We start from the raw sequence: 25,362 nt of genomic DNA on the forward strand, positions 1-25,362 counted from the left end.
GCAGCTGGACTCAGTGCTTCAAGAACCACCACACACCAGACGTATTCAAGACAAGGGTTTCAGCTGTCGCATTCCTTGTGTCAAGCCCTCTTGAACAAGTGACAGTGTCGGAAGTGTCTTGCTTCCATAAAGGACTCGACTGCTGCTGAGTAGTCCAAAGTTCTGTTCTCTGATGAAAGTAAATGTTGCATTTCCTTTGGAAATAAAGGTCCCAGAGTCTGGAGGAAGAGAGGAGAGGCACAGAATCCATGTTGCTTGAGGTCCAGTGTAAAGTTTCCACAGTCAGTGATGGTTTGGGGTGCCATGTCATCTGCTGGTGTTTGTCCGCTGTGTTTTCTGAGGTCCAAGGTCAACGCAGCTGTCTACCAGGATGTTTTAGAGCACTTCATGCTTCCTGTTGCTGACCAACTTTATGGAGATGCAGATTTCATTTTTCAACAGGACTTGGCACCTGCACACAGTGACAAAGCTACCAGTACCTGGTTTAAGGACCATGGTATCCCTGTTGTTAATTGGCCAGCAAACTTGCCTGACCTTAACCCTATAGAAAATCTATGGGGTATTGTATAGAGGAAGATGCAATACACCAGACCCAACAATGCAGAAGAGCTGAAGGTCACTATCAGAGCAACTTAGGCTCTTATAACTCTTGAGCAGTGCCACAGACTGATCGACTCCATACCACACCGCATTGCTGCAGTAATTCAGGCAAAAGGAGCCCCAACTAAGTATTGAGTGCTGTACATGTTCATACTTTTCATAGTTATACTTTTCAGTAGACCAGCATTTCTAAAAATTATTTTTTTGTATTGGTCTTAAATAATATTCTAATTTTCTGAGATATTGAATTTGGGGTTTTCAATAGTTGTCAGTTATAATTATCAAGTTAAAATAAATAAACACTGGAAATATATCAGTCTGTGTGTAATGAATAATATGAATAATATACAAGTTTCAATTTTTGAAAAAATCTATTTTTTCATGATATTCTAATTTTATTCTGTACACGTGAAGATAAAATAGAAGAAAACACTCAGCTGAAGGAAAACGTGGCCATTCTTCCCATCATTAAAATCATTTGCTAAAGCAAGATTTAATGGAGCGCCGCCCCTTCTTCACCTACTGCTACAAGCGCAGAGAGCCGCTGTGAGCAGCTGCCCCAAGCCCCGGCAGCCCTGTTTTCACCTGTAGCCTATTAAAGCACTTTATTTATTTATTTTTTTATTTTTTTCAAATAAATATCATTGCCCATACATTTTATATGCTCTTTAGAAAAGTATAATTGTGTTTAAACATTGAATGTATAAACATTCAGTTTAGGCCTAGTTATTTGTATTCTCTCTATAATTTCTAGTAATTATTCATTCATTCGTTGTCTGTAACCGCTTTTCCAGTTCAGGGTCACGGTGGGTCCGGAGCCTACCCGGAATCATTGGGCGCAAGGCAGGAATACACCCTGGAGGGCGTGCCAGTCCTTCACAAGGCAACACAGACACACACACACATTCACTCACACCTACTGACACCTTTAAGTCGCCAATCCACCTGCCAACGTGTGTTTGTGGACCATGGGATGAAACCAGATCCCCTGGAGGAAACCCACGCAGACACAGGGAGAACACACCACACTCCTCACAAACAGTCACCCGGAGCGGGACTTGAACCCACAAACTCCAGGAGCTGTGTGAGTGCGACACTACTTGCTGCGTCAACGTGCCACACTCTAGTAATTATTTTAGATCATTTTGTATTTAACACGCAAATTTCAAGTAAATAAAAAGCAACAAAAACATTAAAAAATTCAAGCAAGATTTTGCCATATATTCCCGGAACAAAGGAAGAACCAAGGGTGCACATGCTCCGGTGGTAAAAATCATAGTGGTACTTGGAGGTTTTGGTTTGATAATGGGTGGTAATTGGTCTAAAAAGTTGGAGAACCACTGCCATGACAGATCTCACTACACCACTTTAGGTTCAGCCATCATCAATGCTCTTTATTAAATAGTGCCGCCCTGTGGCTTCCACATGAATAGCATCGGAATCAGGATGAATTATTCACACATATCCTCTCCACCGGTTTCTCTCGCGTACTTTGACTCCCTAGCCCTCGCACGCATACCACTCGGTCTCGCGAGCACTTTCACTCCCTCGCGTCTTCGCACAGCTTTTGTCATAAACGGCGTTTCTTTAATACATTAGAATTATTCCATGGCCCACTCTGAGCATCACCAATGGCAGCCCCGGACTTACAAGCAAAAATAAAAGGAGCAGGACGAGAACTATGAAAAATGTGTAATAATGAGTAGAGAATTGGTGTATTGTTATTAGGTCAATTGCCATTGTAATTTGTCAGTCTGTTTTTATTTTATATTATTTATTTATTTTTTGACAGCTACATAGTACATGCTTTATGAGATTACAGCAAACTCATATATTCCACAAAGTGTGTTGTCACTCCTTCAACCATGACCAGCTTTCAGTCATAAACTTCACCTGCCTCCTCTCCTCACTCAACAGTTTCTGCAGGGCTAGGGACAGTCAGCAGGCCAACAACTGTCCCAGAGGAGAGTGAGAGCATTGACAGCAGCACAGAGAAAGCCTCCGGCAGCTCAGAGGGGAGCACTCATCAACAGGAGCCAGCAGCCAGCGGTCTGTCACCAAGAGCTGTAGAAGGCCCAGCCAGGTCAGAGGATCTGCCAGCAGCAGGCTCAGAGGAGTCCACTGAGGGCTGCAGGAGGACCGAACCAGCTGGGGAGGGCACTCAGGGGTCCACTCAAACCTCCCGTACTCACCAAGACTCGGACGACAGCGACGATGACCCAATCCTCATCCCCTCAGCCAGGTACAGAGGAGCTCAGGGACAGAGGTATGGGCTTTCCTTAGTCAAGTAAATATTTGCTTAGTCAATACTGGGTGCCGAGCAGTCCTCAGAGTCTTGTTACATAGAGTGCATAGAGTTTTAATAAAGCCCAACCTACTTGTTTGCAACATGAACGGGGATGCACAATATACTTTATACATTTATAAATCAGGACAAAAATATTATTGCAGAAATTAAGGGCATTATTTTTTGCCAGTACAGACACCAACACTAAAGTAATTACTACTTCCCTACTTTGCAGTTCACTCATATTGCCTAGTTGATATCAGCACCACATCATGCGGAAGAGATTAGCAAAGATGTGAATGCAATTCTAAAAGACTACATGAGCCAAAATATCTACATGCTTAATTAATTGTGTCAGCTAGAAACTCATCAAGCCTTCAGCACTGGGCTGTGGAGCAGTGGAATTGCATTCTCTGGAGTGATGAAGCGTCATTCAGTAACTTTGAGATGAGTTGGAGTAGTGCAGAACTAATCACCCAACATCAGAATCTGACCTTACAAATGCTCTTAGCTGAATGTAATTAAACCCTTTCAGCAGCGGCTATAAAGCTACCTCAGAAGGGGAATAAAACTCACTATTAATACAACTGATTTTGAAAGGAATCTTTTTGACGTATATTATCTATTAGCCATCACAATGTATTTTATTGGTGATTTATATAAGCATAGATATTTTATATAGTAGCATCCCTACATAACACAATCTTCTCAGTAGTTTGTACAAAGGACACAATTTTGAAATGACGTTCTGCTTATTAGGTTTAATTTCCGAGGCTCCTCAGTGGGTGAAAGGATGATCAGGTATTGTAAAGACTGTGCATTACTAAAATCTAACTGCAAGCAGTGGATAGTTTGTTGATTTTAAACATTATATTAGAAAATATGAAACTACTAATATGGAACTACAAATGTCTGCAGTGCTTGTTGTTTATTTAACAGTGACAGACTGTTAACTGTTTTGCCTGAGTGTGTAGAAAATGTGTGGGTAGGTTTTAATGACACTTCAATCAGTGACTAACCCGGCAAAGGAATGGTATGCATGGGTTTTAAACAGGGCACTTTTTGTTTAATCGAGTTTTCCAGGGATTGATGCATTAATGTGTGTTTTTAGAGTGAATGTTGTGTACTGTTTAAAAGCATTAATCATGTTATTTTGTGTTTAAATAAGGTTCAGATAAAAGTGCAGTGATTTTGTGAGTCAAATGTGAAAACAACAGCACAACTGATTCAAGAAATTAACAGCAGTCTTGCCTTGGCTGCTGTTTAACTGACAATAGACAGATAATTAACAGCCTCTACCCAAATTTTAAATGTGTAAGGGTTGTATATTATTGTTTAAATAATTCAATCATAACTATCAATCAGTAAGTTGCATGATAAATGTGTTGGAATAATAAGAGAATATTTCTAATATAACAAAGTGGTTACATGTTTGCTTTCAAAAGCCTACATCCTGATCATTCTCGGATGTCCAAGTTTGATGTGTCTGTCCCCAGGCGCTCAGCAGCAGCTCGTATCCAGGAGCTGTTCCGCAGGAGGAAGGAAAGGCGTGAAATGGAGGAGAGCGAGACGCAGAACATCAGGAGACCTTCAGTCAAAATGATGTACAAGGGCCATCGCAACTCCAGGACTATGGTGAGTTCCAGCTACAGTAGATATATTCATCTGTCATGAGTTGCCACAGTGATTGATAATAGCCAACAAGACTAAATCACATGCTCTTACTGACTCAAAGTTTACATTTTTGCTTGTTGTTTTACCCCTTTAACTCTAGGGTAATTTATCACAGTAACGCCAGTCAATATGCAATTGAAGCCCATGATAGTGTTTTGCTAATATACTGTTCCAGCTTCCCAGCTATTCCATAACTGTCAGTATCAGCAGGTAATAAGAAAAATACAAGTAATTGTCAATAAAAATATCACAATTAAATTACCAATGGTAAATAAAAACCAATCTGGATTATTATCCAAATGATATTTAGGCTTTTTGTCAATATCTTACTCCCTTATACTGTCTAATATACCTAACATGCCATGTAGATATGAGAGCATTGAGGTGACATATGGACATACATTTAACTATGGGTTCCATAGGTTTAAGATATTTAACATTACACTGTGTGTGTGAGTGCAGATAAAGGAGTCATGTTTCTGGGGGAATAACTTTGTGATGAGTGGCTCAGACTGTGGCCATATATTCATCTGGGACAGACATACAGGGGAGCACTTGATGTTGCTGGAGGCTGACAATCACGTGGTCAATTGCTTACAGCCTCACCCTTATGACCCCAGTGAGTACCATAAAGCCTGGAACCTATGGGAGCTACTGTTGATATAAGAGAAGGCAATTAAAAATGATGCATGTAAGATTTATCCTTAATTTTATATATTTCTGTTTGTGCCAGTTCTCGCCTCATCTGGCATAGACTACGACATCAAACTCTGGTCACCACTGGAACAGTCGCCATCGTTTAACAGAGACCTTGCTGATGAGGTACAGTAAATCTCTTTGGTGAATTGTAAACCTCTCCTTTAACTCTGTAACTCTAGGGAAAGTAAAATTACAAGGCTAGTGCAGGATGAGGGAACTGTGCTTGCTTATGCTGCTTTAGCTGCTTTTCATAAGTAGCTATTAAGTATGCATAAGGAGATGTTTCAGGCAGAGTTTAGCCTTATTTCTTTAACCTGACTTACAAAAAATGAACCTAATCTAAAATGCTAAAATTAATATATTCATGAATCCTATTCTCAATTTGCTAGGTCAATTTGACTTTGTATTGATTTATATTGAGGTCAATCAAGGTGTGGATCAACTCTAGTTGCTGATTAAATCTCCTTTATGCACAGCTCAGTTACCTCTGTTGAGAGACAGAATTAAAGTCCAGCCTAGCCTTTTGGCAAGTTTCATATTTGGCTCAGCCTTGGCTTTAGCTACTTGTTTAGCTAAGGCTTAAGTCAGGGGTGCCCAGTGTGTTCCCAGTTGATCACACCATGCACTTGGTAGACTGCACAGTGGCAGTTCAAGCTTGTGTGACACCCTGGGCAAATCCACTTTTTTTGCAAAAAAAAGTGTTGGGGAGAATTTAGTTGTCATAGTGCCACTGCCTTAAAGTTACAAGTCTGCTTTTTGAAAGATTCCCCCTGTTCCCGCCCTACATCAGGCTTGGGGGGATACTTCACTTAACCGCCTGTGAACACTTACTCCCTATCATGTGATTCTTAGTGTGTGTGAATAAAGAGGCAGACTGCTCTTGTAAACATACAAGTGTTTTATTACAGTCACAGCAATCAAAGAACTAAACTGATCTCTAGGGAAAGGGAACATTCATACTCAAAATGAAGGTCAGTGCAGACCAAAGTGGGGTTATAACATAAACAGAAGCACATAATAGTTATACATTATATTTATATAGCGATTTTCATGAACTTAAAGACGCTTACAAGTGCCAATACATAGAACACAGAAAGACATACAGTTACAATGAATAGATTAAGTTTGAGGAATATTATAAGCAAGGGGAAAATATATTTTTGAGTATTTGAATATAGAGAGAGTAGGAGAATGTTGAACCAGAGGGGGAAGGGGATTCCACAGTTGCGGAGCAGGTCTACAGAAAACTTGATCACCTCAGCAGTGGAGGCTGGAAGGAGAAACAGTGAGCAGCCAGGCTGAGGAAGACCTGAGAGTGCCAGTGGGTTTGTAGGGATGGAGAAGAGCAGATGGGTATGAAGGACAAGGTTATTTAGAGCTTTGTAAGTGAGAAGTATTTTGAATTGAATCTGGTACTTTATGGGAAGCCAGTGATGATGGTGGAGAACAGGCGTGATGTGTTGGTGAGAGTGAGTGCAAGGGAGAAGGTGGGCAGCAGAGTTCTGAACAATCTGAAGTCTGTGGACAGTGGAAGAGCTGATGCCAAAGGGAAGAGAGTTGCAGTTGTCTAAGCAGGTGGAGATGAAGGCATGAATAAGGATTTGAGCAGCAGATTGAGAAGGAGATGGCCTAATTTTGACAGTTAACGGAGATTAACATATGACGTTTTGATTCTAGAACTGATGTAAGCACTAAGTGAAAGAGTTGAGTCAAAGATGACACCCAGATTACGAACCAGGGAACAAGCAGATACACTTGAATCATCGATAGAGAGAGAAAGGAAACCAACTTTTTTGAGAATTGATTGGGAACTGATCAGTCTTGTCACTATTTAACATGAGAAAGTTGTGATTTAACAGGTTTCTAAGTGGTCAAGAGGTGGGTTTTTTTTAGAAGTAGTATTTTTAGTACAAAAATAAATCTGAATGTCATCCGCATAGCAGAAGTCAAGATTAAAATGACGCAAGGTATGTCCAAGGGGAAGCATGTATGCAATGAAAAGAAGGGGCCCAAGCACTGATCCTTGAGGTACCCCTTGAATAACAGGAGAAGTGTAAAAAGTATGACCAGAAAAGGTAATGAACTGTTTTCTGTCAGTTAGATATGATGTGAACCAGTCCAGGGCGGCACCATGAATGCCCAGCTCTTGCAGCCTGGACAGAAGGATGCGGTGACTTACTGTGTCAAAAGCTGCACTCAGATCTAATAGTAATAGGATACAGAGAGAGCCAGAATCCACAGCTAAAAGATCATTCAATATTTTTATCAAGGCAGTTTCAGTGCTGTGGAAGGGAAAGAATCCAGACTGGAATGGTTCAAAGATATTGTGAGTTTCAAGATGGTTTTGAAGTTGACTAGCAACAGTACGTTCAAGGGATTTTTGGCCAGGAAAGGAAGATTAGATATAGGCTGGAAGTTAACTAGAGTCAGAGGATCAAAACTGTTTTTTTTTTTTTGAGTAAAAGAGTGACTGCAGCAATTTTGTAGGTAGATGGAACATGACCAGTATGCAGTGTTTGATTAATAAGAGTTGTGAGATGCGTGACTAGGGCAGAGTGACAGGCTTTAGTTAGAGATGAATGGAGAGGGTCTACTGAACAGGTTGTAGTTTTAGATTTTACTAGGATATCAATAAAAAAGGAGTCAACAGTATGAAAAGCAGAAAGAGGAAACAAGGATGGGTTGTCACCTGGAGAATGAAGGGAAGGGTTGAAGTGGAGTTATCAGCAGAAGACGATGCACGAGCACAAATATTTTCACAATTTTAATTTCAAAGAAATGTAGGAATGAACCACAGAGAGCGGAAGAAGCAGCTTTAGCACTGTCAGGAGGTTTACATATTTTAGGGACTGTTGAAAAAAAACTGCTGTGTACAGAAAATTCACACTCCAAGAAAGGTAATTGAGCCACAATACTTAATTGTGTTTAACTATTGATGTAAAGTGCAAACACGACCTGTTTTTTTTTTCAGGTTCCCTATGTCTAAATGCACCACTAAGAATTATAAATCAGATTGTTCCCACATGAAAATAGTCCCAATATCAGTACACCCTCACTCTTGATATCTTGGAAACCCACTTGGTTGAACAGTAACAGCATTTAGAGAACATCATTCTTTTCCGCTTTTTGGACCAATTAAAAAAAAACAGTAGTTTTACAAACCCAGCCATCCACCAGCCTTCTCAAAAACGTTAAAGGTACATTTGATGACCTGTTACCTGTAACAGTAAAAAGTAGATGTCAAGCCAGCAATGTGTGGGAATACTAGGCTTAGGTGCTGCAGAGCCACTAGAGGGCAGTACAGTTACAGTTCAGCACTGCAGGTACAGGATTGCCTCTGTTTGGCTTAACTACTTCAGTTAGAGTTATTTTGGCTGAATGAGTTAAATGAGTGTTGGACGGAGTTTGCTTGGCTCTGTGCCTAAGACACGCAGAAGCAGCTGCATGCCTCTGCAGCTCATGGAACAGCTGACTACTATTAGTTTTGCAGACAGCTGGGAACCTGTCCCTCTCACACAAGCACTCTCTGTCAGAACGAATGTGAGACTCCTTCCAGGTTTCTGTTGATCAGTGTCACATTTGCGCAGATGCACATTAGGGTCAATATGTGTTGAACATGAAGCTGAATTATAATTTCATATACAGTACACAGAGCCTGCAAAGTTAGTGAGCACCTTTTAATGTATTTTTAAATTTCCAGATAAAAAGGCTAATTAACTTAATAATAATAATAACTTAATAATAATATTATAAATATTAAGTTATTTCTGTACTTGTGGGGATTATTTTGGAGAAAATGTGTATAAGATAACTCACAGATAAAAAGGGTGTTAAAATAATTCTTAGATACATAGAAAATGAATTTGAGAATTGAGCATGCCCATTCGTTGAGATAACCATGGCTCTAGACTGAGAAGACTTAGAATCTGTATGTTGGTGACTTTACACTCAGGTTCAGACCATGCAAGAATTGTACACCGCAGGTCTAAAAACAAAGAGCCCAATATTATATTTGGTTGGTAATTTATGCATTTATAGTTTACAATATTTCTGACATTTGTGGACAAATTAATTATTTGTACAAACCTCATTTCCAAAAATAAGTTGGGATACTGTGCAAAATGTAAATGACAACAAAATGCAAATATGTGCACATGATTTAAACCCTATCTTTAAATGAAACGTGCAAATGTTACGTTGGAAATGCTGAAACTAAGAAAGTTTGCTTTTTGAAAAAAATACATTTTGTGCCTGACACTGTAAAAAAAATGTTGGGACAGGGGCATGTTTACTATCATCACTGTGTTGAATCACTTTTTCTTTTAAAAAACACTAAACATTTGGGAACTGAGGAGACCAGTTGCTGTAGTTTTGAAAGTGAATTGTTTTCCTATTCTTACTTGTTATAGGATTTCAACTACTCAACAGCTCAGGATCTAAATCAGTGGTTCTCAAATTGGGCTTCGCAAACCACTGGCCTCGATGTATTATATGTACTACTTATTTAAGAAATGTATTTATAACTGAAAATCTAAGGTTTTCATGTGTAAATTACATGATGTGTCACAGTTTTCATAATTATGCCCAAATGAAATTATTTATTGTTTTAAAAACAAACAAACAAACAAAAAGATGAGACGAGAACAATTTGGACTTTATTACAAAAAGGGAAAAACAAAAATGAGAAAAAACAAGCCTGTGAAATTCTCTGGAGCCCAGAAGGAGTGAGAATTCTGTACACATGAACACAAAATAGAAGAAAACATTCAGCTGAAGGAAAACGTGTACTGTTCTTCACCTCATTAAAGTCCTAAAACACTGTTTAATACAGTGCCACACCTCCTTCACAGACTGATACATCAATCGGTTTTCATCAATACCCAATAAAAGCACATAACTGCTATAAAAGTGTCTTCTTCTCCTTTTTATTTCTTTCAAAACACATGTTCTCATAGATGTATAATTGTGTTTAAAACTTTCAGTTTAGGCGGAGTTATTTGTATTATCTCTATCATTTTTAAGAATTATTTTAAGATAACATGCAAATTTAAAGTAAACAAAAACATTCAAAATTCAACAAGATTTTGCCTTATGCCCCAAGAGGAAGAACCATGGGCACACTTGTTTCTATGGTAAGAACCATAGGTGGTACTTGAAGGTTGTGGTTTGATAATGGGTGGTACTTGGTCTAAAAAATTGAGAACCACTGCTCTAAATGATAGTGTTTTCCCTTTAATAATGCTGCAATGTTTTTCACTAGCTAACATGTCTCTACTTGATAACACTCTTTTATTAAGGAGCCTTGCTGTTCTAACGTAATAAGCAAGGCCTTTCCAGAAAATAACATTGCCTGGAGGGCAGCATGTTGCTCCAAGTATGTATCATATATCATGTTGCTCCTGAATATATCATTCAGCATTAACGGTGCCTTCACAAATGTCATAGGTCACCCATGCCATATTCACTTAATGCACCCCCATACATCATAGATGAAGGCTTTTGAACTGTGCACTTATATCAGGCCAGATATTCCCTTTCCTCTTTAGCCCAGAGGACACAACTTCCATGACATCTAAAAATAATTCATAATTTCACATTTGTGATTTGTTGGACCACGGTACATTTTTCCACTTTGTCTCAATCCATCTTAAATGAGTTTTGGCCCAGAGAAGGCAGCAGTGTTTATGGATACTTTTTATATATGGTTTCTTCTTTGCACTTTTGAGTTTTAAATTGCATTTGTAGATGCACAGACAAACTGTGTTAGGTTATATTTTCCACAGTTTGCCCATGCAGCCTTTCAGAGATTCTTCATCTCTGCCTCTGTGGGATTTTTAAACCCCATCATATTACTGACATTCTGCTCTTTAACCTATTTATTTAAAAAAAAAAACACATTCCCATTATGAATTGGATGCAAAAATAAGTTCTGTAGTGCTACAAAAAAAAAGAAAGAAAGAAAGAAAGAAAGAAAGAAATAAACTAAAGTATCTCAACATTTGAAATATTGTCTTTGTGCTATTATCAATTAAATACTGGTTATAAATGATCTGCACATCATTGCATCCTGTTTTTATTTACATTTTGCAAAGTGTCCCAACAGAAATACTTTATAATGTACCTTTAGGGAAGTCATCTTTTTTAAAGCACTTAAATGCATTTATTTTATTATGATTTTTGTTTTATTTTGTATTGATAATTATTTAATAGTAGTTTAATATTAGTTCTAAGTAAAACTTATCCAGGAAGTATGGTGCCATAGTTATTCCTTGCAGCAACAGTGATGTATAACTAAAGCAATTTTGAAATGTTTCTCTTTTGTAGGTGATAGCTCGCAATGAACTAATGCTTGAAGAGACAAGAAACACCATTACAGTCCCTGCCTCCTTCATGCTCCGAATGCTGGCCTCACTCAACCACATACGAACAGGTAAATTCCTCACTGCTTAGCTACTCTGTTTGAGCTGGTACAGCTGCTCTATCTACTCTGCGTCAGACGTTCTTGTGCCCTTGTACATTTTAATATCAGTCATCAGTTCAATCCGATGTTTTGTGCAGAAAAGCATCCAAATACACTCTGTCAAAAGAAGCATTGCTACAGTTTTTCCATTACCATAAATGGAGCTGCTCAACCAAGATATTTGTGTTTGAGGACTGTTATTTTAAATTTACACTGGAGCTATAAAGATAAAAGAAGTATAAAGCAAACAAATGCAAAACAAAATTCTGGCTTAAATATGGCGGCTACTGCTGCTTCCTGTGTCAAAACATCCCTGCGCAAAACACTGGAAATGACACGTCAGAGTTAAAGAGTAGGGAAAGGATTGGATGCATCCATGATATCTAGTCTATTATTTACTCTGTCTGACCACTGTCTGCAAAAGGGTTTTTTATTTCTTCTCTTCTTTTTCAGAGGTTTTATGGACTTTTTATTGCCTTGACACTTTTATCTGAACCCAGGGAAAAACTTATGCACAAGATAACACATCATGATGTGGACTTTTTTTTTCTAACCAGCTTGTTGTCTTCAGCGTTTGAGAACATTTAAGATTTGTTTTAGCTGCATTCAGAAATTTCTGCTTCTACAAATGTGGTTTTAAATACATGTACCTTCTGTCCAGCAATGACTGTGGCCTCTGACTAGCTCTCATCTCTCTTATCTATTACAGACCGCTCTGAGGGCTCTGGTCAGGAGAATGAGGACGAATAGTAGCCCTGCTGAAATTTTTGTCTTTTTTTCTCTTCTTTTCTTTCAAGATGGCTGTTTCGTTTGCTTAGGAACAGTTGAATATTTGAGATTTGTACAGGTTATTATGTAGAATACTCCCTTGTTAGATCCATTTTAGTATTCCTTTTTTTAAAAAAAATTGACTTTCCTACTAATTACTCCAAATGGGAGTAAACGCTGTCTGTGAGAAAAAGGACACAAATACACACAAGGGCAATATGTGTAAAAATAATACTAAAGAAAAATAAAAAATACAGGAAGAGGAATATAGAAGACGGGTGTTTAAGAGGATATTTAAGTGCAATATTTTTGTTGCGCAAATGGTTGAACTTTGATCAGTGTTGTGTGAGGGTTTTTTCTTCTTTTTTTTTATTGTAGCACTGTATCACAAAGAGAATTTGAATGTTTGTATTCCTGGAGTTATGCATGTCAGACATGAAATCAGGCTTTATGTTTTTGTTGCTGGAAATAATTCCATATACCAGTTTTCCCTGTGTGGTTTGTGTAAAGACGGGATATTTTCTATCCCGATATCTCAAGTCTTTCGTTCTTCCTGAAGCAAAAGAATTGTTTGGATTGAAATTCCGACTGCCTTGTCTACAGACTGCACACTTCAGATCTTTAAGCCTAAATAGGTGAGAGATCCAGACAGGGTTGTATTTAAGTGCACTGTATGTGTAAAATGAAATGTGAGTGTAGGTTTTATAGCATATGCCTTCAATCAGTGTAGCCCCCTGCCCTCAGCTGAAATGTTTCTGCTTCGTGATGCTTAGCAGAGCATTGTTTTGAGTGCATCTCTCCTAACAGGACAGATGGTGTTTGTTTTGGCAGCTGCTGACCAGAGTGCTCTGCTAAGTGGCTACTGATTATAGGGAAGCAGACAAAATGGCTCTGCCTCAGCCTTCATCCCCCTGTGGTGCTTCACACCAGTCATTTCATACTGTTCAGGAATGTTAGCCATCTCTTCTTTGTCCAATGGTTTTTCACTCATGAGAACCTTAGCTGTGCACAAGAATATAAAGAAGAAGACGGATATTTATGGTGTTGAATGTGCTGTAAAGTAAGGACACTGAAAGCATTGTGAACAGTACCTTTTAAAAGGATTTAATTATTATAACATTTGAAATGGATAATCAAAATGTTTCGGAGCGCAATAAACCATTACAAAAGGAGAAAAAAAAAACAATCCTCCAATCAAATCTTTTATTACATTGCTTTGTTTTTCAAGACTCTACAGCACCATGAGTATTGATTTTGGCATATGTTTACAAACAATACAGACAAACAAAGGATACACAATGCATTTTCCAAAACATTCCACAGGAATTCACTGACAATGCATATCTCTCTCGCTCTCTTTTTTAAATGTATTTATTTATTTTTGCTAAAGTTAGAACGTACCATAACATGAAGTACAAAATATTCAGACATAACATTTTTATGTGCAGTTGTACTTACGTACCCAAGAGACATTTATAACACTGTTTTTGCTGCGATTCAATTCCAATACTTGTGGCATTCAGAATGTATGGAGCCTAAGGCAATGGATTTATCAAGGAATTAAATCAATTAAGGCGTATAGTAAATGTATTCCAAAGAGTGGAGGATATTACATGAATATATTTTATCATGAAGACACCTGGTAAAAACTGCTTATAACGTGCTTCACAAACTATTCTTTAATAATCTCAGGTGATAGTATATCCCTATACTGTAAAACATGGGTGGGCAATATGCAAATATGTTATTGTTATCATGATAAAAATAACATCTTTTTTAATTTATAATACAAAACCCCCTTTGTTTTCATATCCTTTGCTAACAGGCTGGGGCTGTAAGTTAAGTCGACTAGAGTCTAGTACTTAAGACTGCAACACATCTCATATCATGAAAACATCTCCAAGCTGCTGTTTTTCTTTTGCGATATTGCCCACCCTACTGTAAAACCAGACTGTCTTATCATGTAAACACAAATACAAGATAAATCGCTTTAGACAACCAGGGAGTGTCTCCATACAATCAGCATAATATTTATCCTAAAATACAGTACATGATTCAAATTAATCCTACATATATGTCAGTACTAAATGTAGTGGTCATAGTTTCCTTAAGCACATGGGTACAGTACCAAGCACTAATTCTGAAGATGGGTCCTTTTTAAATAATGTACAAAAGCACGTCTTTGCAGGGGTAAGTGACTGGCTAGCTGCCCTTACTTTGCTGCTCCATTACAGTTTCCTCTGCTGTCTGATCGACCAACATGGAGACTATCCACATCAGATCTGATCGTGTACCTCATCCAAAACCAGTTAGGATTCCTATGTTTTCCAATTACATGCAGTACACCCAAACCTATTTTTGGTACGTTTTGTACTGTGTAAGGCCGCAATGTGCACAGTGAACAGGTTCCATACTGCACTCTAAAATGCAGTAGATAAAGAAACTGCAGAGCCATTCTGGATGTTTTCTTCATCTTCCTGTTCATCATCTTTAACAATTCCTTCATCAATGCTCTCCATCCTGAGTCTCTGTCCATTCAAGTAGCGGGGCCCTCGCTGCGTGTGACGGACGGTCAGCAGGCTGCTGGAGATGGCCGTGCTCTCTCCAAAAAGCTGCAGCTTTGCATCATTCTCTATGGTCTTGGCCAGACTCAATGCAAAGTTGTCCAGAGACTTGTGTATGTCTGCAGTGACTTGAACTGTTGGCCCTTCGCCTGGACACAGGTGGAAATTTAGGTAAGATGTAGCTTGCCCAAAAAGGTTATAAAAAACAATGTGCAGACATGTTGGGATGATTAAATTGTCACATTTAAAAATATGTTTTTTTTTTTAATATAATTTGAAAATACCAGTTGTCCTCTGCAATCGTTCAAATTTCATGCTGAATGGAAATTTGAATGGAAGTAGTTCAAACTTGATTGGATTCAAATATTTTTGTAGTGCATTCCTCTGATTTTTGCATAATTCAGATATAAACAAAGTAACTCAGTGGTCTGATGTGAGTTTGTGCATTTGAGCTTTACTCACTGAATAGATCATATAGAGCAATAGTGCCTATAGAGGCACTAGAGGTTGTCATAGAGGTTTTTTCCATTAGTAATATCGGAATATTAACAATATTGCTAATTACAACACATAACTATGTGGAAAAAGTGAAAAGGGAAATAATGTATTAATAATGTGTGTTTATTTATAAACATAAAATGAGTTTGCTTTTTGATGCGTTAAAACATTCGGAGGTCTGGTTCTTTTCAACACCTCTGAACTATTCATACTCTGCAATCAATTTCAAATTGAGGACTTTCTGAATGGCATTTACAAATTTATTGATTGTTACACTTATATAACGACCTTCTAGCCTCCCAAGGATTTTTTACAATCAACCCAGCATAGACCGCCATTGCATTCAACACACACTGACGAGAGAGAAATTTTTACAACTTGTGTAAATTCCCTACAGCAAAAAACATTATTATTTTTTGCAATGTCTAGACACAAAAGCAAATCAAATGAAATACCTTTGGAAGGTTGCTCCAGTTGGTCCTCAAATGTGACAGAGCTTCTTCTCTTAATGCCACTATAGTGTGTTGTAGAATGAGGGGCTTCTGAGTAGCTATCCAGCAGCATGACATCTGTAACTTGAGGGAGAAAACATTGAGAATCTCACACACATCTGCCAGGCATGTCTTAATACAGCTAAGCCATAATAATGTGTATAGAGTTTAACACTGGACCTTTCAATGCTGCAAGCAAGTTACACATTCTCTTTACAGTCTACCAAAGCATTACACATAGCTGACTGCTCTGAGCCTTTAAGGGTTTCCCAAAAACATGACATTTTCTCTGAGTTCTGTGATTTCCCTCTTAAATCCTAATGATCTACAGGAAACAAAACATTTCTCCACTCTGTGGGTTTGCCAGCAGTGGATAATCAGTGTTGGGAGGGATCACGTGGCTAAATGAGCTTCCTGTGGTGCAGACATACCAGAATCCTGAGTGTAGCTGAAGCCTGTGTCCCCCGTACTACTGCTGGGTCCCAAAAGCTGACCACCACCTACCAGCATGGCCGTCAGGTGTGGAGACATCCCTAAGTCTAAAGGAGAAAATCGGTTATAAAACACAGACAACCAGCAGCGGGATATTCCACAAGGCTATGGTACTGATATGCTTCTATACAAGGCAGGACTTTTCAACTCTATAGACACCTTTAGCCCAAAGTCAGGAGTAACCAATAAAAGGAGAAGTAAAAGATGTTCCAAAAGGAAAATTCACACTTTAGGATCATCTTGCATTTTTTTTAATAAAAATGCCCACATTAACCTCCTTATCCTATTTTATTACTATAACAAAGATGAGTCATTTAGAAATATAATATACCGTCATATATTACTTATAACCTTGACATTATGGAACAGAGCTAAACTGATAACCTGAATACTTGTATATTAATGTGTTGTTTCATTTACAATGAGTTTTTGAAACTTCACCCCAAAGAGTGAATAAATTATGTGATAGACTATTAAAAAAAATAGTACAAATGGAAACTTAATCAAAAACATTTAAGCATTTATCATTCTCAGGTTTTTCAGCTATTTATGTTAATAGATTATAATACACAACTTAATCCTATAACCAAATAATAATGGTGTATAAATATTCAAGCACTTTTTCCAGAAAAATTGACAATTTTGTAAAATGTAATTCAAATTATTGGTCTTTAAGCTGAAAAAGAAAAACAAAACAACAAGGAAACGTTTGTTTTCACTGACCAACTTGATTGCATTTTGCAAATATTTAGAATTAACACCTGGAGAGGGAAAAAAAAAATAAAAAATAAAAAAAAGCTGGAGCAGAGGCATTTACCACTGTTATATCACCTTTGCCTTTACTTACACTTACTACTTAGCTGTGAAATAAGTCTACCACTGTCTTAATGCACCATATTAGACATCTCAAATACAGACAGGCCTGAAAATTGCACACAGTCTTAGTCTATAAAGGCACACTGTTGTGCCTAGAATTATCTTCCTGATATCACCATGGACATCCTGATAAAACATGTCTTCTTGATGGCAGTCTTTGTTTCTCTAAAATTCCAATTTAAACCTCACTGTCAAGGAAACCTGCCCACATATGCAAGTTACTGAAGCTGTGGGCATTGATGCACCCCAAAGTATACTCAGGAAAGTCTGGATGGTCCATCTTTTGAATGGCACATATTTAAAAGAAAACAAGCTTAAAACTGGACTTATCCGACCAAAGCATACGTTTCCGGTGTATTTTGGATCATTTGAGATGGGATCAATCCAAGAGAACTTGGCAATATTTCTCCATAAAATGATGCATGGCTTTCTCCTTGTGAGATAAATAAAATTTCATATTATCACGACCGTTTCCCATGCAGTGCCATCTGAGGGTTCAGTGCATGCCCTATATTGACTGAAATCTGAATATAGAAAATGATTTTTTAAGATATGTCTGTATATATCCAGGGGCGGCACGGTGGCGCAGCAGGTAGTGTCGCAGTCACACAGCTCGTTGGTAGGTGGATTGGCGACTCAAAAGTGTCCGTAGGTGTGAGTGAATGTGTGTGTGTCTGTGTTGCCCTGTGAAGGACTGGCGCCCCCTCCAGGGTGTATTCCCGCCTTGCGCCCAATGATTCCAGGTAGGCTCCGGACCCACCGCAACCCTGAACTGGATAAGCGGTTACAGATAATGAATGAATGAATGAATGAATGTATATATCCACCTGCTTATATTTTCATATTTGAAAAAGGTAACTTTACTTTGTAACAGTCTATGAATATTCTATGAACTCTGTCAAAGCCGTTTTGAATGGTATTGCAGTGATCAAATTTTAAATCTGTTTACATTTTCTAAATACAATCAGGTTGGTCAGTCACGATAGTTGAAAACATTTCTTTGTACTTTTGTCAGTTAAATAAAATTTCAAAAGTATTTACAAATGACAGATTCTTGTTTCTAGTGCACTTTACAAGATATCATTATACCATTTCAAAAAATGGGGTTTGTATTATTATATATGGCAAAGCATATCCAACATGTAGCAGTGCAACTGCATTACAAACTTATTACATTAATTTATTCCATATTGTCTAGACCTTATTGTTTACAGCTTTTAAAGTCACACAAACCCATACACTTCTACCTCACAACACTGCAACAACATGAGCCAGTCCTTTTCCACTCACCTGTGATTCGGTTGGAGATGCTAAACAGTCGGGAGGTCCTGTGGCGAGTAATAAATGACTCTCTGTAGTAGCGGCCTCCGAAACACATGCCCAGCAGCTCCTTGCGCACTGTCTTGTTCCACAGGCCATAGATGAGTGGATGGCATACTGCACTGGTGAAAGACAGCCAGGATACCAGCGTCTCCATCTGTGGAGAAACACTGTCTTTTCCCCAATAAGCCTCAGTCCCAATCACCACCACATAAGGCCCCCAGGTACCTAGGAATGTCCCCATGACCACCAGGATTGTGACAAAAGCCTTGCACTGGCTGCCTGAGTACACAAGGCTCTTACGACTCCCGCTGGACGAAGTGGAGGTATTTGAGTTCTTTCGGCCATTCTTCTGGGAGCTGGACTCTTCTTGAGCAACAACCACAGATCCACAGTACACCTTACGAGCTTTAATACGAGCCACACGGAAAATTACTCCATAACAAACTAGCATCGCTACCAGTGGAAGCAAGCAGCACCAGGTGACCCAGAAAGCAGTGTAGCTGATCTCCCTGTACCAGGCGGCAGTGCAGGTCCATTTAAAGCGATCAAACTCGAATGTAGACCACCCGAAGAGTGGTGGCAGGCAGCCCACCAAGGAATGTATCCAGATGTAAACAATGGCAACTGCAGCGCGGTTTCCTGTTATCTTCATGGGGTAGATCATAGGATACAGCACTGCATAATACCTACAATCATGAATGGAGAGCAGCATTAAAACTGTTACCACATGCTCCTCACGAGAGGCACAAGAGTGAATGCAATAACAAGGAATCCTTTCTGTAATGATTTCCAGCTGGCCAAAAAATATTCACAGCATTTTTACTGAATATACCCTCTTTGTAAATCAAAGTGCTGGAAAGAAGGTCTCCTGGCTATGAGTAATGATACTAGCTGAATAGCTTTGATTCTCTCCGTGTGTATTTTAATCACAAACACAGAGAAACCCTTGAATCTAGTTTTGCCATTAGTCAAGGCTAAATAGATTATGACATGGCAAATGAACAGAGCTCTAAAACAAGTATGACTTCACACAAGCTCTATATTCTTTAAGCCCTGTGGGATGTTTGGTTTACCAGCCTGACCCACAAAACCAGCAATGACCACATCTGTGCATTGATCAAAGTGTGAAAGCAGTTTCCCGTTTGGTTTTTAAACGATAGGACATGTTTTAAGTTAATAAACGTTATTGGGCCAGTATCCCAACCCTTGATTTAAAGGCAAGGTTGAAGATTCTTGGGAACTGCTGTTCTTTCATTCTTTAAATTCAAAATCTGAGCATTTTTAAGTGCAAAGTTTTTAGCTCTGCTAAACGTGGAACTGTATGTCCGAGGGGGGAGAGAGGGGGAAAAAAAAAAAAATTAACAATATAATAAAAAAAACGGCTGTTTGTATAAGGCTGAAGTTTAACTTCTCTTGTATGTTTTACTCACTGTTTGAAATACCACCAAAATTCTTTTTTTTAACCTGAGCTGTTACGTTCTGTACATTTGGACTGTGTTTACTTTCATGCAGTTGGCGCTCTCGCAAATTTACAGTCAGTTGCACCTTTTTTATTAATCCGAAACAGCAAAAATAAGTCAATACTAGCCATCTATGGAGCAGGAATAATGCTATATCCTCATCTCGGGTCATAATTTTCAATGTTTGGAAGTTTCTCTGCAATCTAAGCACCTCCAAATGCAGTTGTTCTGCTATGTACAGAGAGAAAGCCTAGCATATCAAACTGAGACCCTTTGTCTTTTTACTCATTTACTGACAGTGGGATTTCATACCTGCATTAAATAGGTTTCCAGTGCGCAAACAGACTGGAGAGAAAGGAAATGGTGAGGGATTGTTTTTAATTAAAACCGTGAACCATTTTTAATCTATTAGCTTAAAAGAATTTGTAAATTCCCAATGATAATTCACCAAATGGTACTGCAATACTAGAATTAAATATAGTTAAGGAAACTGGCTAATTGGAATTTAATTTAAAACATGGCATTAACAGACCATGCCCCAGACTCACCTGTCAATGGCAATGGCTCCAAGTGTGAGCATACTAGCTGAACTGACCAGTAAATAAAGCAAGGCTGTGAAATTACACCACACTACACCAAACATCCATTCCCTCCGCACTGAACTGGCAGCAACGAATGGAAGAGTCAGCACCGAGAGAAGCAGGTTTGAAAACGTCAGGCTGAAGACAAACTTGTTGCTGGGTGTCAACAGGTAGGGTTTTTTATAGAGCGTCACCACGATGAGCAGGTTCCCCAAACAGATGAGCAAAGCGATAACAATGATGGAGGCCGACTCCAGGACCACCGTCCCACCATCAGCCAGAAAACCAGTGGTGTTGGCCACCACTGTCCCATTCCTGCTGCTGTTCATCCTGGGACACTGCTATCCACCTGGAAAGCAAAGATCAAACAAGGAAACACTAAGCACTCACACTTGTTAACAGCCCTCTGTGTTCAACATGAATGGAAGAGGAAATCCTGAGAAATTTGGTAATGATTTCACACAGTGGTGTTTGCATAGAGAGCAGCTGAGGTACTCCATAGAAAATCCCTGAGGATTACACCAATCACACAATGCAACATTTGTTACTGTACCAATTCCTGCTATTAGGCAGCTTAAAGTGGCATTGCATGATTTTGAAAATGTTTGCCTAGTTAAAACATTAAAGGAACCCTAGGTAATATTTTTACCTTATATTACTCAAAATCATTAAAATACTCCACTGACCCACAATAGGGAAGAATAGATCCTCTGTAATTGCTACTCTGGGCTCAGCACTGCAGAAAGAAAGGAGAATCATCAGCGGGGGGTGTCACTGAATACAGTGCTGAAGACAGAAACTGTCAGGGTCATTGTTTATTTTTTGTTTACTGCTGAGTCAGATCAGAGAGCGGAGAGACGTAACCAAGAACCTACCTGCATGGTGTCGTGCTAAACACAACCGCAGAAACACACACAAACGGAGCATGTTCCTGTTTTATTTCCTATTATTTACTTATATCAAACATTGTATGACCTTGTCCAGCTACACTGGGTGACAACGCTATATTTGAGTCTGTGAGGTCTTTCTTGAGTTACTGAACCTTGACACACCGGATGTCACGATGTCCAAATTTAGTTTGCGAACTGGAACCATTCCAGTTACTCGCTGGTAGAAAAGCGCTAATAGTGGAGGTGATTCTAATGCCTCTAAAAGGGATGTGCAGAATTTTTTTTTTTTTTTATAGTAGAATGATTATTGAAATGTACCCTTAATATACCACTGAAACCACACTCCATTAATTGACTATATGAGCATTTATACCTAATATACCTTTATACAATAATCCAATTTAATAGTATTTAAAAGCGCCAAAACCCCTTTCTACTGCTGCTCAGAACTGTGAGGGTGGGTCAAAATGCAGAATGATTTACAGTGATGTCACCATTGTAATGTAAACAATGCCATATCTGTAGCTGAACAGTAACACAGAGAACCTTGGGGAAAAAAAATATCTGAGCCTAGCTCAGTTACAGTGGGCTAAGAAGTGGCCAGCAACAATACTAAAGCCATTTTCACATATGAATCAGGTCTGAACATTTTCGGTAGTTGGCCTTATGCACATGTAGCAGAGAGTTTCTGTATCAGAGCTTTCTCAACTGTGTTAAACATGGGGCAGCACATGTGTAGCATGTGAAGGAGGCACTGCATTAATTCACAGTGATTCTTCGTAATAGAGGCTCACTCCGATGACCCACATTTTATACTATGGTACTGGCAGGATAAATTCTGGGTAATGTCTGGCACAAATGTTAGATGTTTGTGCTCACACATACAACTACACTGGTTAAAATTCTGAAATTTTCTGGGTAACTGTGCATGTGTGAAAACAGGATGTAATCTACAGCCAACATTGGTAATGACAAGCTGCTTCCATCCTCAAACATCCGAAATCTTGGTGTGATTTTTGATAGCAATCTCTCGTTTGAACATCATGTAAATCAAATTACCAGAACTGCCTTCTTTCATTTAAAAAAACAGCACGCCTCTGTCCATCATTCTCTTTTACTGCTGCTGATACTTTGATCCATGCGTTCATTACATCCAAAATTGACTACTGCAATAACATTCTCTATGGTACATCTAACAAAATCCTAAATAAACTTCAGTATATTCAAAACTCAGCTGCTCGTCTCCTCACTCATGCGATCATATAATACCTGTTCTTCAAAAACTCCATTGGCTTCCTGTTCCCCAACGCATTCAGTTCAAAATTCTTGTATTCACTCACAAATCTCTCCATAATCAGACCCCGTCCTCCCTCTCTGACCTGCTCCATCATCACACTCCTTCTCGTAGCCTTCGCTCTTCTGAGGCCAATCTTTTGTTCATTCCCATTAAGACTATGCGGGTTTTAGAACCTTCTCCATAGCTGCACCCTCCTGATGGAAATTTCTTCCTAAACCCATAAGAGACTGCTCTGATCTGTCCGCTTTTAATTCACGTCTCAAAACCCACCTCTTCAGATCTGCTTTTAAATGGTAATGTTATAATTTGTTTATTTGTATGTGTAGTGTTTGTATTCCTGCTGTTTGCTTTCCACTCTCCCCCACTTTCATTCCTTCATATGTTTATCATTTATTTTATGAATTGATTGTATCTTGTATTGCTTTCTTGTGAAGCATCTTTGAGTATTCTAAAAGGTCTTATATAAATAAAATGTATTATTATTATTATTATTATTAAAGGCTTTGTAGAAAACACAAACAACGTGCTCACTTAGACCTGGGTTTTATGATGCTGCAATATTCAAAACACTGGTCAGAAAATAAGTGCCACTGCCAAAGGACATAAAAGAAGAGTCCTGTGTTCTCGAGACAAGAATTCAGGCAAGGTCAGAGGGCTGCAGCAAATTTCTGTAAGTTTGTTCATTCTATAATAATTTTAATGCAGTTCAGAAACATGAGTATTATCTCTAAGGAAATGTTTCATTCAAAACACTTATAAATTGATCCAATCCCCAAAGAGGCTGAACTCACTGGAAGGTAAAGTCTTTATGGAGGTGAATGATTTAAGTGTATCACTAATTCTGACTGGTTCTGTGGCAGACCTAACGTCATGTAAGCCAAAATTCGTCGCAACCATTAAAAAGAAAAATGCAGGAAAACTGTTAAAAACCCAAAACCTGGGATATACTCTCTGTGCTGAGGCAGAACATATTTATCACAACACATCCTCATAATGATGGGAAGAAAGGAAAGACGTTAACAATATTAATTTTACATTACAGGTTTAGATTCACTGTGGGCGTTAAACATAAAATTGAATGGCTATATTTGAGCTCAGGTTCCTAACATCACTGTAAAAAAATTAATCAGATGGATTCTTTATAATGCACGATCTCACATCTACAAATTCTGAATTATATTTCCATCGTCATAACAACGATTGAACTGAGAGATTTTGGGTTCTCCTGTACCGAGATTTTATGGGTATGTGCTGGAACAAATGGATCAAGTCAATCTATATTCCCTAACAAAGGTCCGACTGGACAAATCAGCACAGCTTGTCCGTAGGTATCATAAAATTAAGAGCTGAGGGCTGTGGTTGTTAAAAGTATCAACTACGACTTCGTAGCACATTTTGGAAGGTTGTTATGAAAAAGAAGTGCAAATAGTGACCGGTCATAGCAATAAACCTCAATAAGGAGACGCTATCATTGCTGTATCTCTCTGAAACTACGAGTAGCGTAAACTGAGTGAGGAACATCAGTTAGCGGAGTTAGCTTTCTGACCGCACGTTTCAGCTTAGCATTTTAGTGTGTTATAACGCCCAGTTGTAAAAGTACACCTACTTCGGCATGTATAATGAACCAAACAATTTTATATTTGCTCTTTGTTGTCTGTTTTCTACACCCACGGAGAGAGAACGAGGTCTAGTGCAGCGGGTTAGCTAGCGTCAGTTAGCGGCTTTGTATAAAAGAGAGAGAAACTTTCTCCTGTTCTCGGTGGAGCTCTCTCTCTCTTTCCCTCTCGGATAATCTCACCTCTACAGAGATGCTTCAAAGTATCGCCCTCTTCGTCCCATTCTTTCATTTTGTAAAGCTGATGAGTATTTACGGTGTGAGATTTAACCCTCGGTGTGTGGGGTTTGAGGTATTCTCCATTCACCGCTGAGGTGAGACCCCCTCTCTCTGGTGGTCGGCGGTGTGGGAATAAAGAGGGCAGTCCTTATTTACAATGGCGACTCAATTTACATTTCTCCAGCCTCTTCTCATTTTTACACTGAAACCTCCAGATCCCCAACAGAGTTTTGTGTTAAGTTGAAGATTAAATTTTATTTTACACTTGTGCGATATGTACAGCTTCGTGTTGGGACAAAGACCTTTTTATACAAACAAAAACCCTGACAAACCACAGACACCACACCCAAAATACACGGAGGCATCTCTTATAAACTCCCATCACACAGAAAGAGTTCAACCTGCTCGTCAACTGGAAAATCCCTGCTGACAAATATAATGTTAGAGATGGCACTTTGTGATAATATTAGGATGTCTCCAGATGGATTGTCTGATGGCATCCCAAGATGTCCAACAGGAGAATAATGGTAATAATGTTAAACATTTTATTTCGAAAATAATACATTTC

The 25,362-nt window shown here is 38.7% G+C and overlaps 2 protein-coding genes across 4 annotated transcripts in view; one reads left to right on the plus strand and one right to left on the minus strand.

The window, feature by feature from the left end:
- The window catches only part of dcaf6 (ddb1 and cul4 associated factor 6), a 50,565-nt gene extending 36,823 nt beyond the window's left edge, over window positions 1-13,742 (plus strand). For 2 of the 3 annotated variants that reach the window (XM_066686328.1, XM_066686330.1), the window contains 6 exons: window positions 2,518-2,866; window positions 4,384-4,522; window positions 5,024-5,180; window positions 5,295-5,383; window positions 11,585-11,690; window positions 12,430-13,742. In XM_066686328.1, the coding sequence (XP_066542425.1) occupies window positions 2,518-2,866; window positions 4,384-4,522; window positions 5,024-5,180; window positions 5,295-5,383; window positions 11,585-11,690; window positions 12,430-12,470 (881 nt within the window). In that variant the 3' untranslated portion in view covers window positions 12,471-13,742. The remainder of the gene's footprint in view (window positions 1-2,517; window positions 2,867-4,383; window positions 4,523-5,023; window positions 5,181-5,294; window positions 5,384-11,584; window positions 11,691-12,429) is intronic. The other variant, XM_066686329.1, reaches the window with a different exon arrangement.
- Window positions 13,702-24,903, minus strand: gpr161b (G protein-coupled receptor 161b). Its single transcript, XM_066686332.1, has 6 exons — window positions 24,759-24,903; window positions 20,741-21,122; window positions 18,700-19,418; window positions 16,473-16,580; window positions 16,006-16,125; window positions 13,702-15,201 (listed from the first exon to the last, which is right to left on the minus strand). Exons 2-6 carry the CDS (start codon window positions 21,100-21,102, stop codon window positions 14,909-14,911), a joined length of 1,602 nt encoding a protein of 533 aa, XP_066542429.1. The 5' UTR covers window positions 21,103-21,122; window positions 24,759-24,903; the 3' UTR covers window positions 13,702-14,908.
- Between the last annotated feature and the right edge of the window lie 459 nt (window positions 24,904-25,362).

The sequence above is a fragment of the Hoplias malabaricus genome, chromosome 12, assembly GCF_029633855.1.
Source record: "Hoplias malabaricus isolate fHopMal1 chromosome 12, fHopMal1.hap1, whole genome shotgun sequence".
Taxonomy (NCBI): Eukaryota; Metazoa; Chordata; class Actinopteri; order Characiformes; family Erythrinidae; genus Hoplias; species Hoplias malabaricus.

Bases quoted from the DNA above. Each gene is read 5' to 3' on its own strand.
- gpr161b (XM_066686332.1), bottom strand. From the start codon at position 21,102: ATGAACAGCAGCAGGAATGGGACAGTGGTGGCCAACACCACTGGTTTT. The intron at 16,581-18,699 runs GTGAGTGGAAAA...TTTCTCCTTTAG, and splicing joins CATCTCCAACCGAATCACAG to ACTTAGGGATGTCTCCACAC. The intron at 15,202-16,005 runs GTATTTCATTTG...ACCTGTGTCCAG, and splicing joins ACTGGAGCAACCTTCCAAAG to GCGAAGGGCCAACAGTTCAA.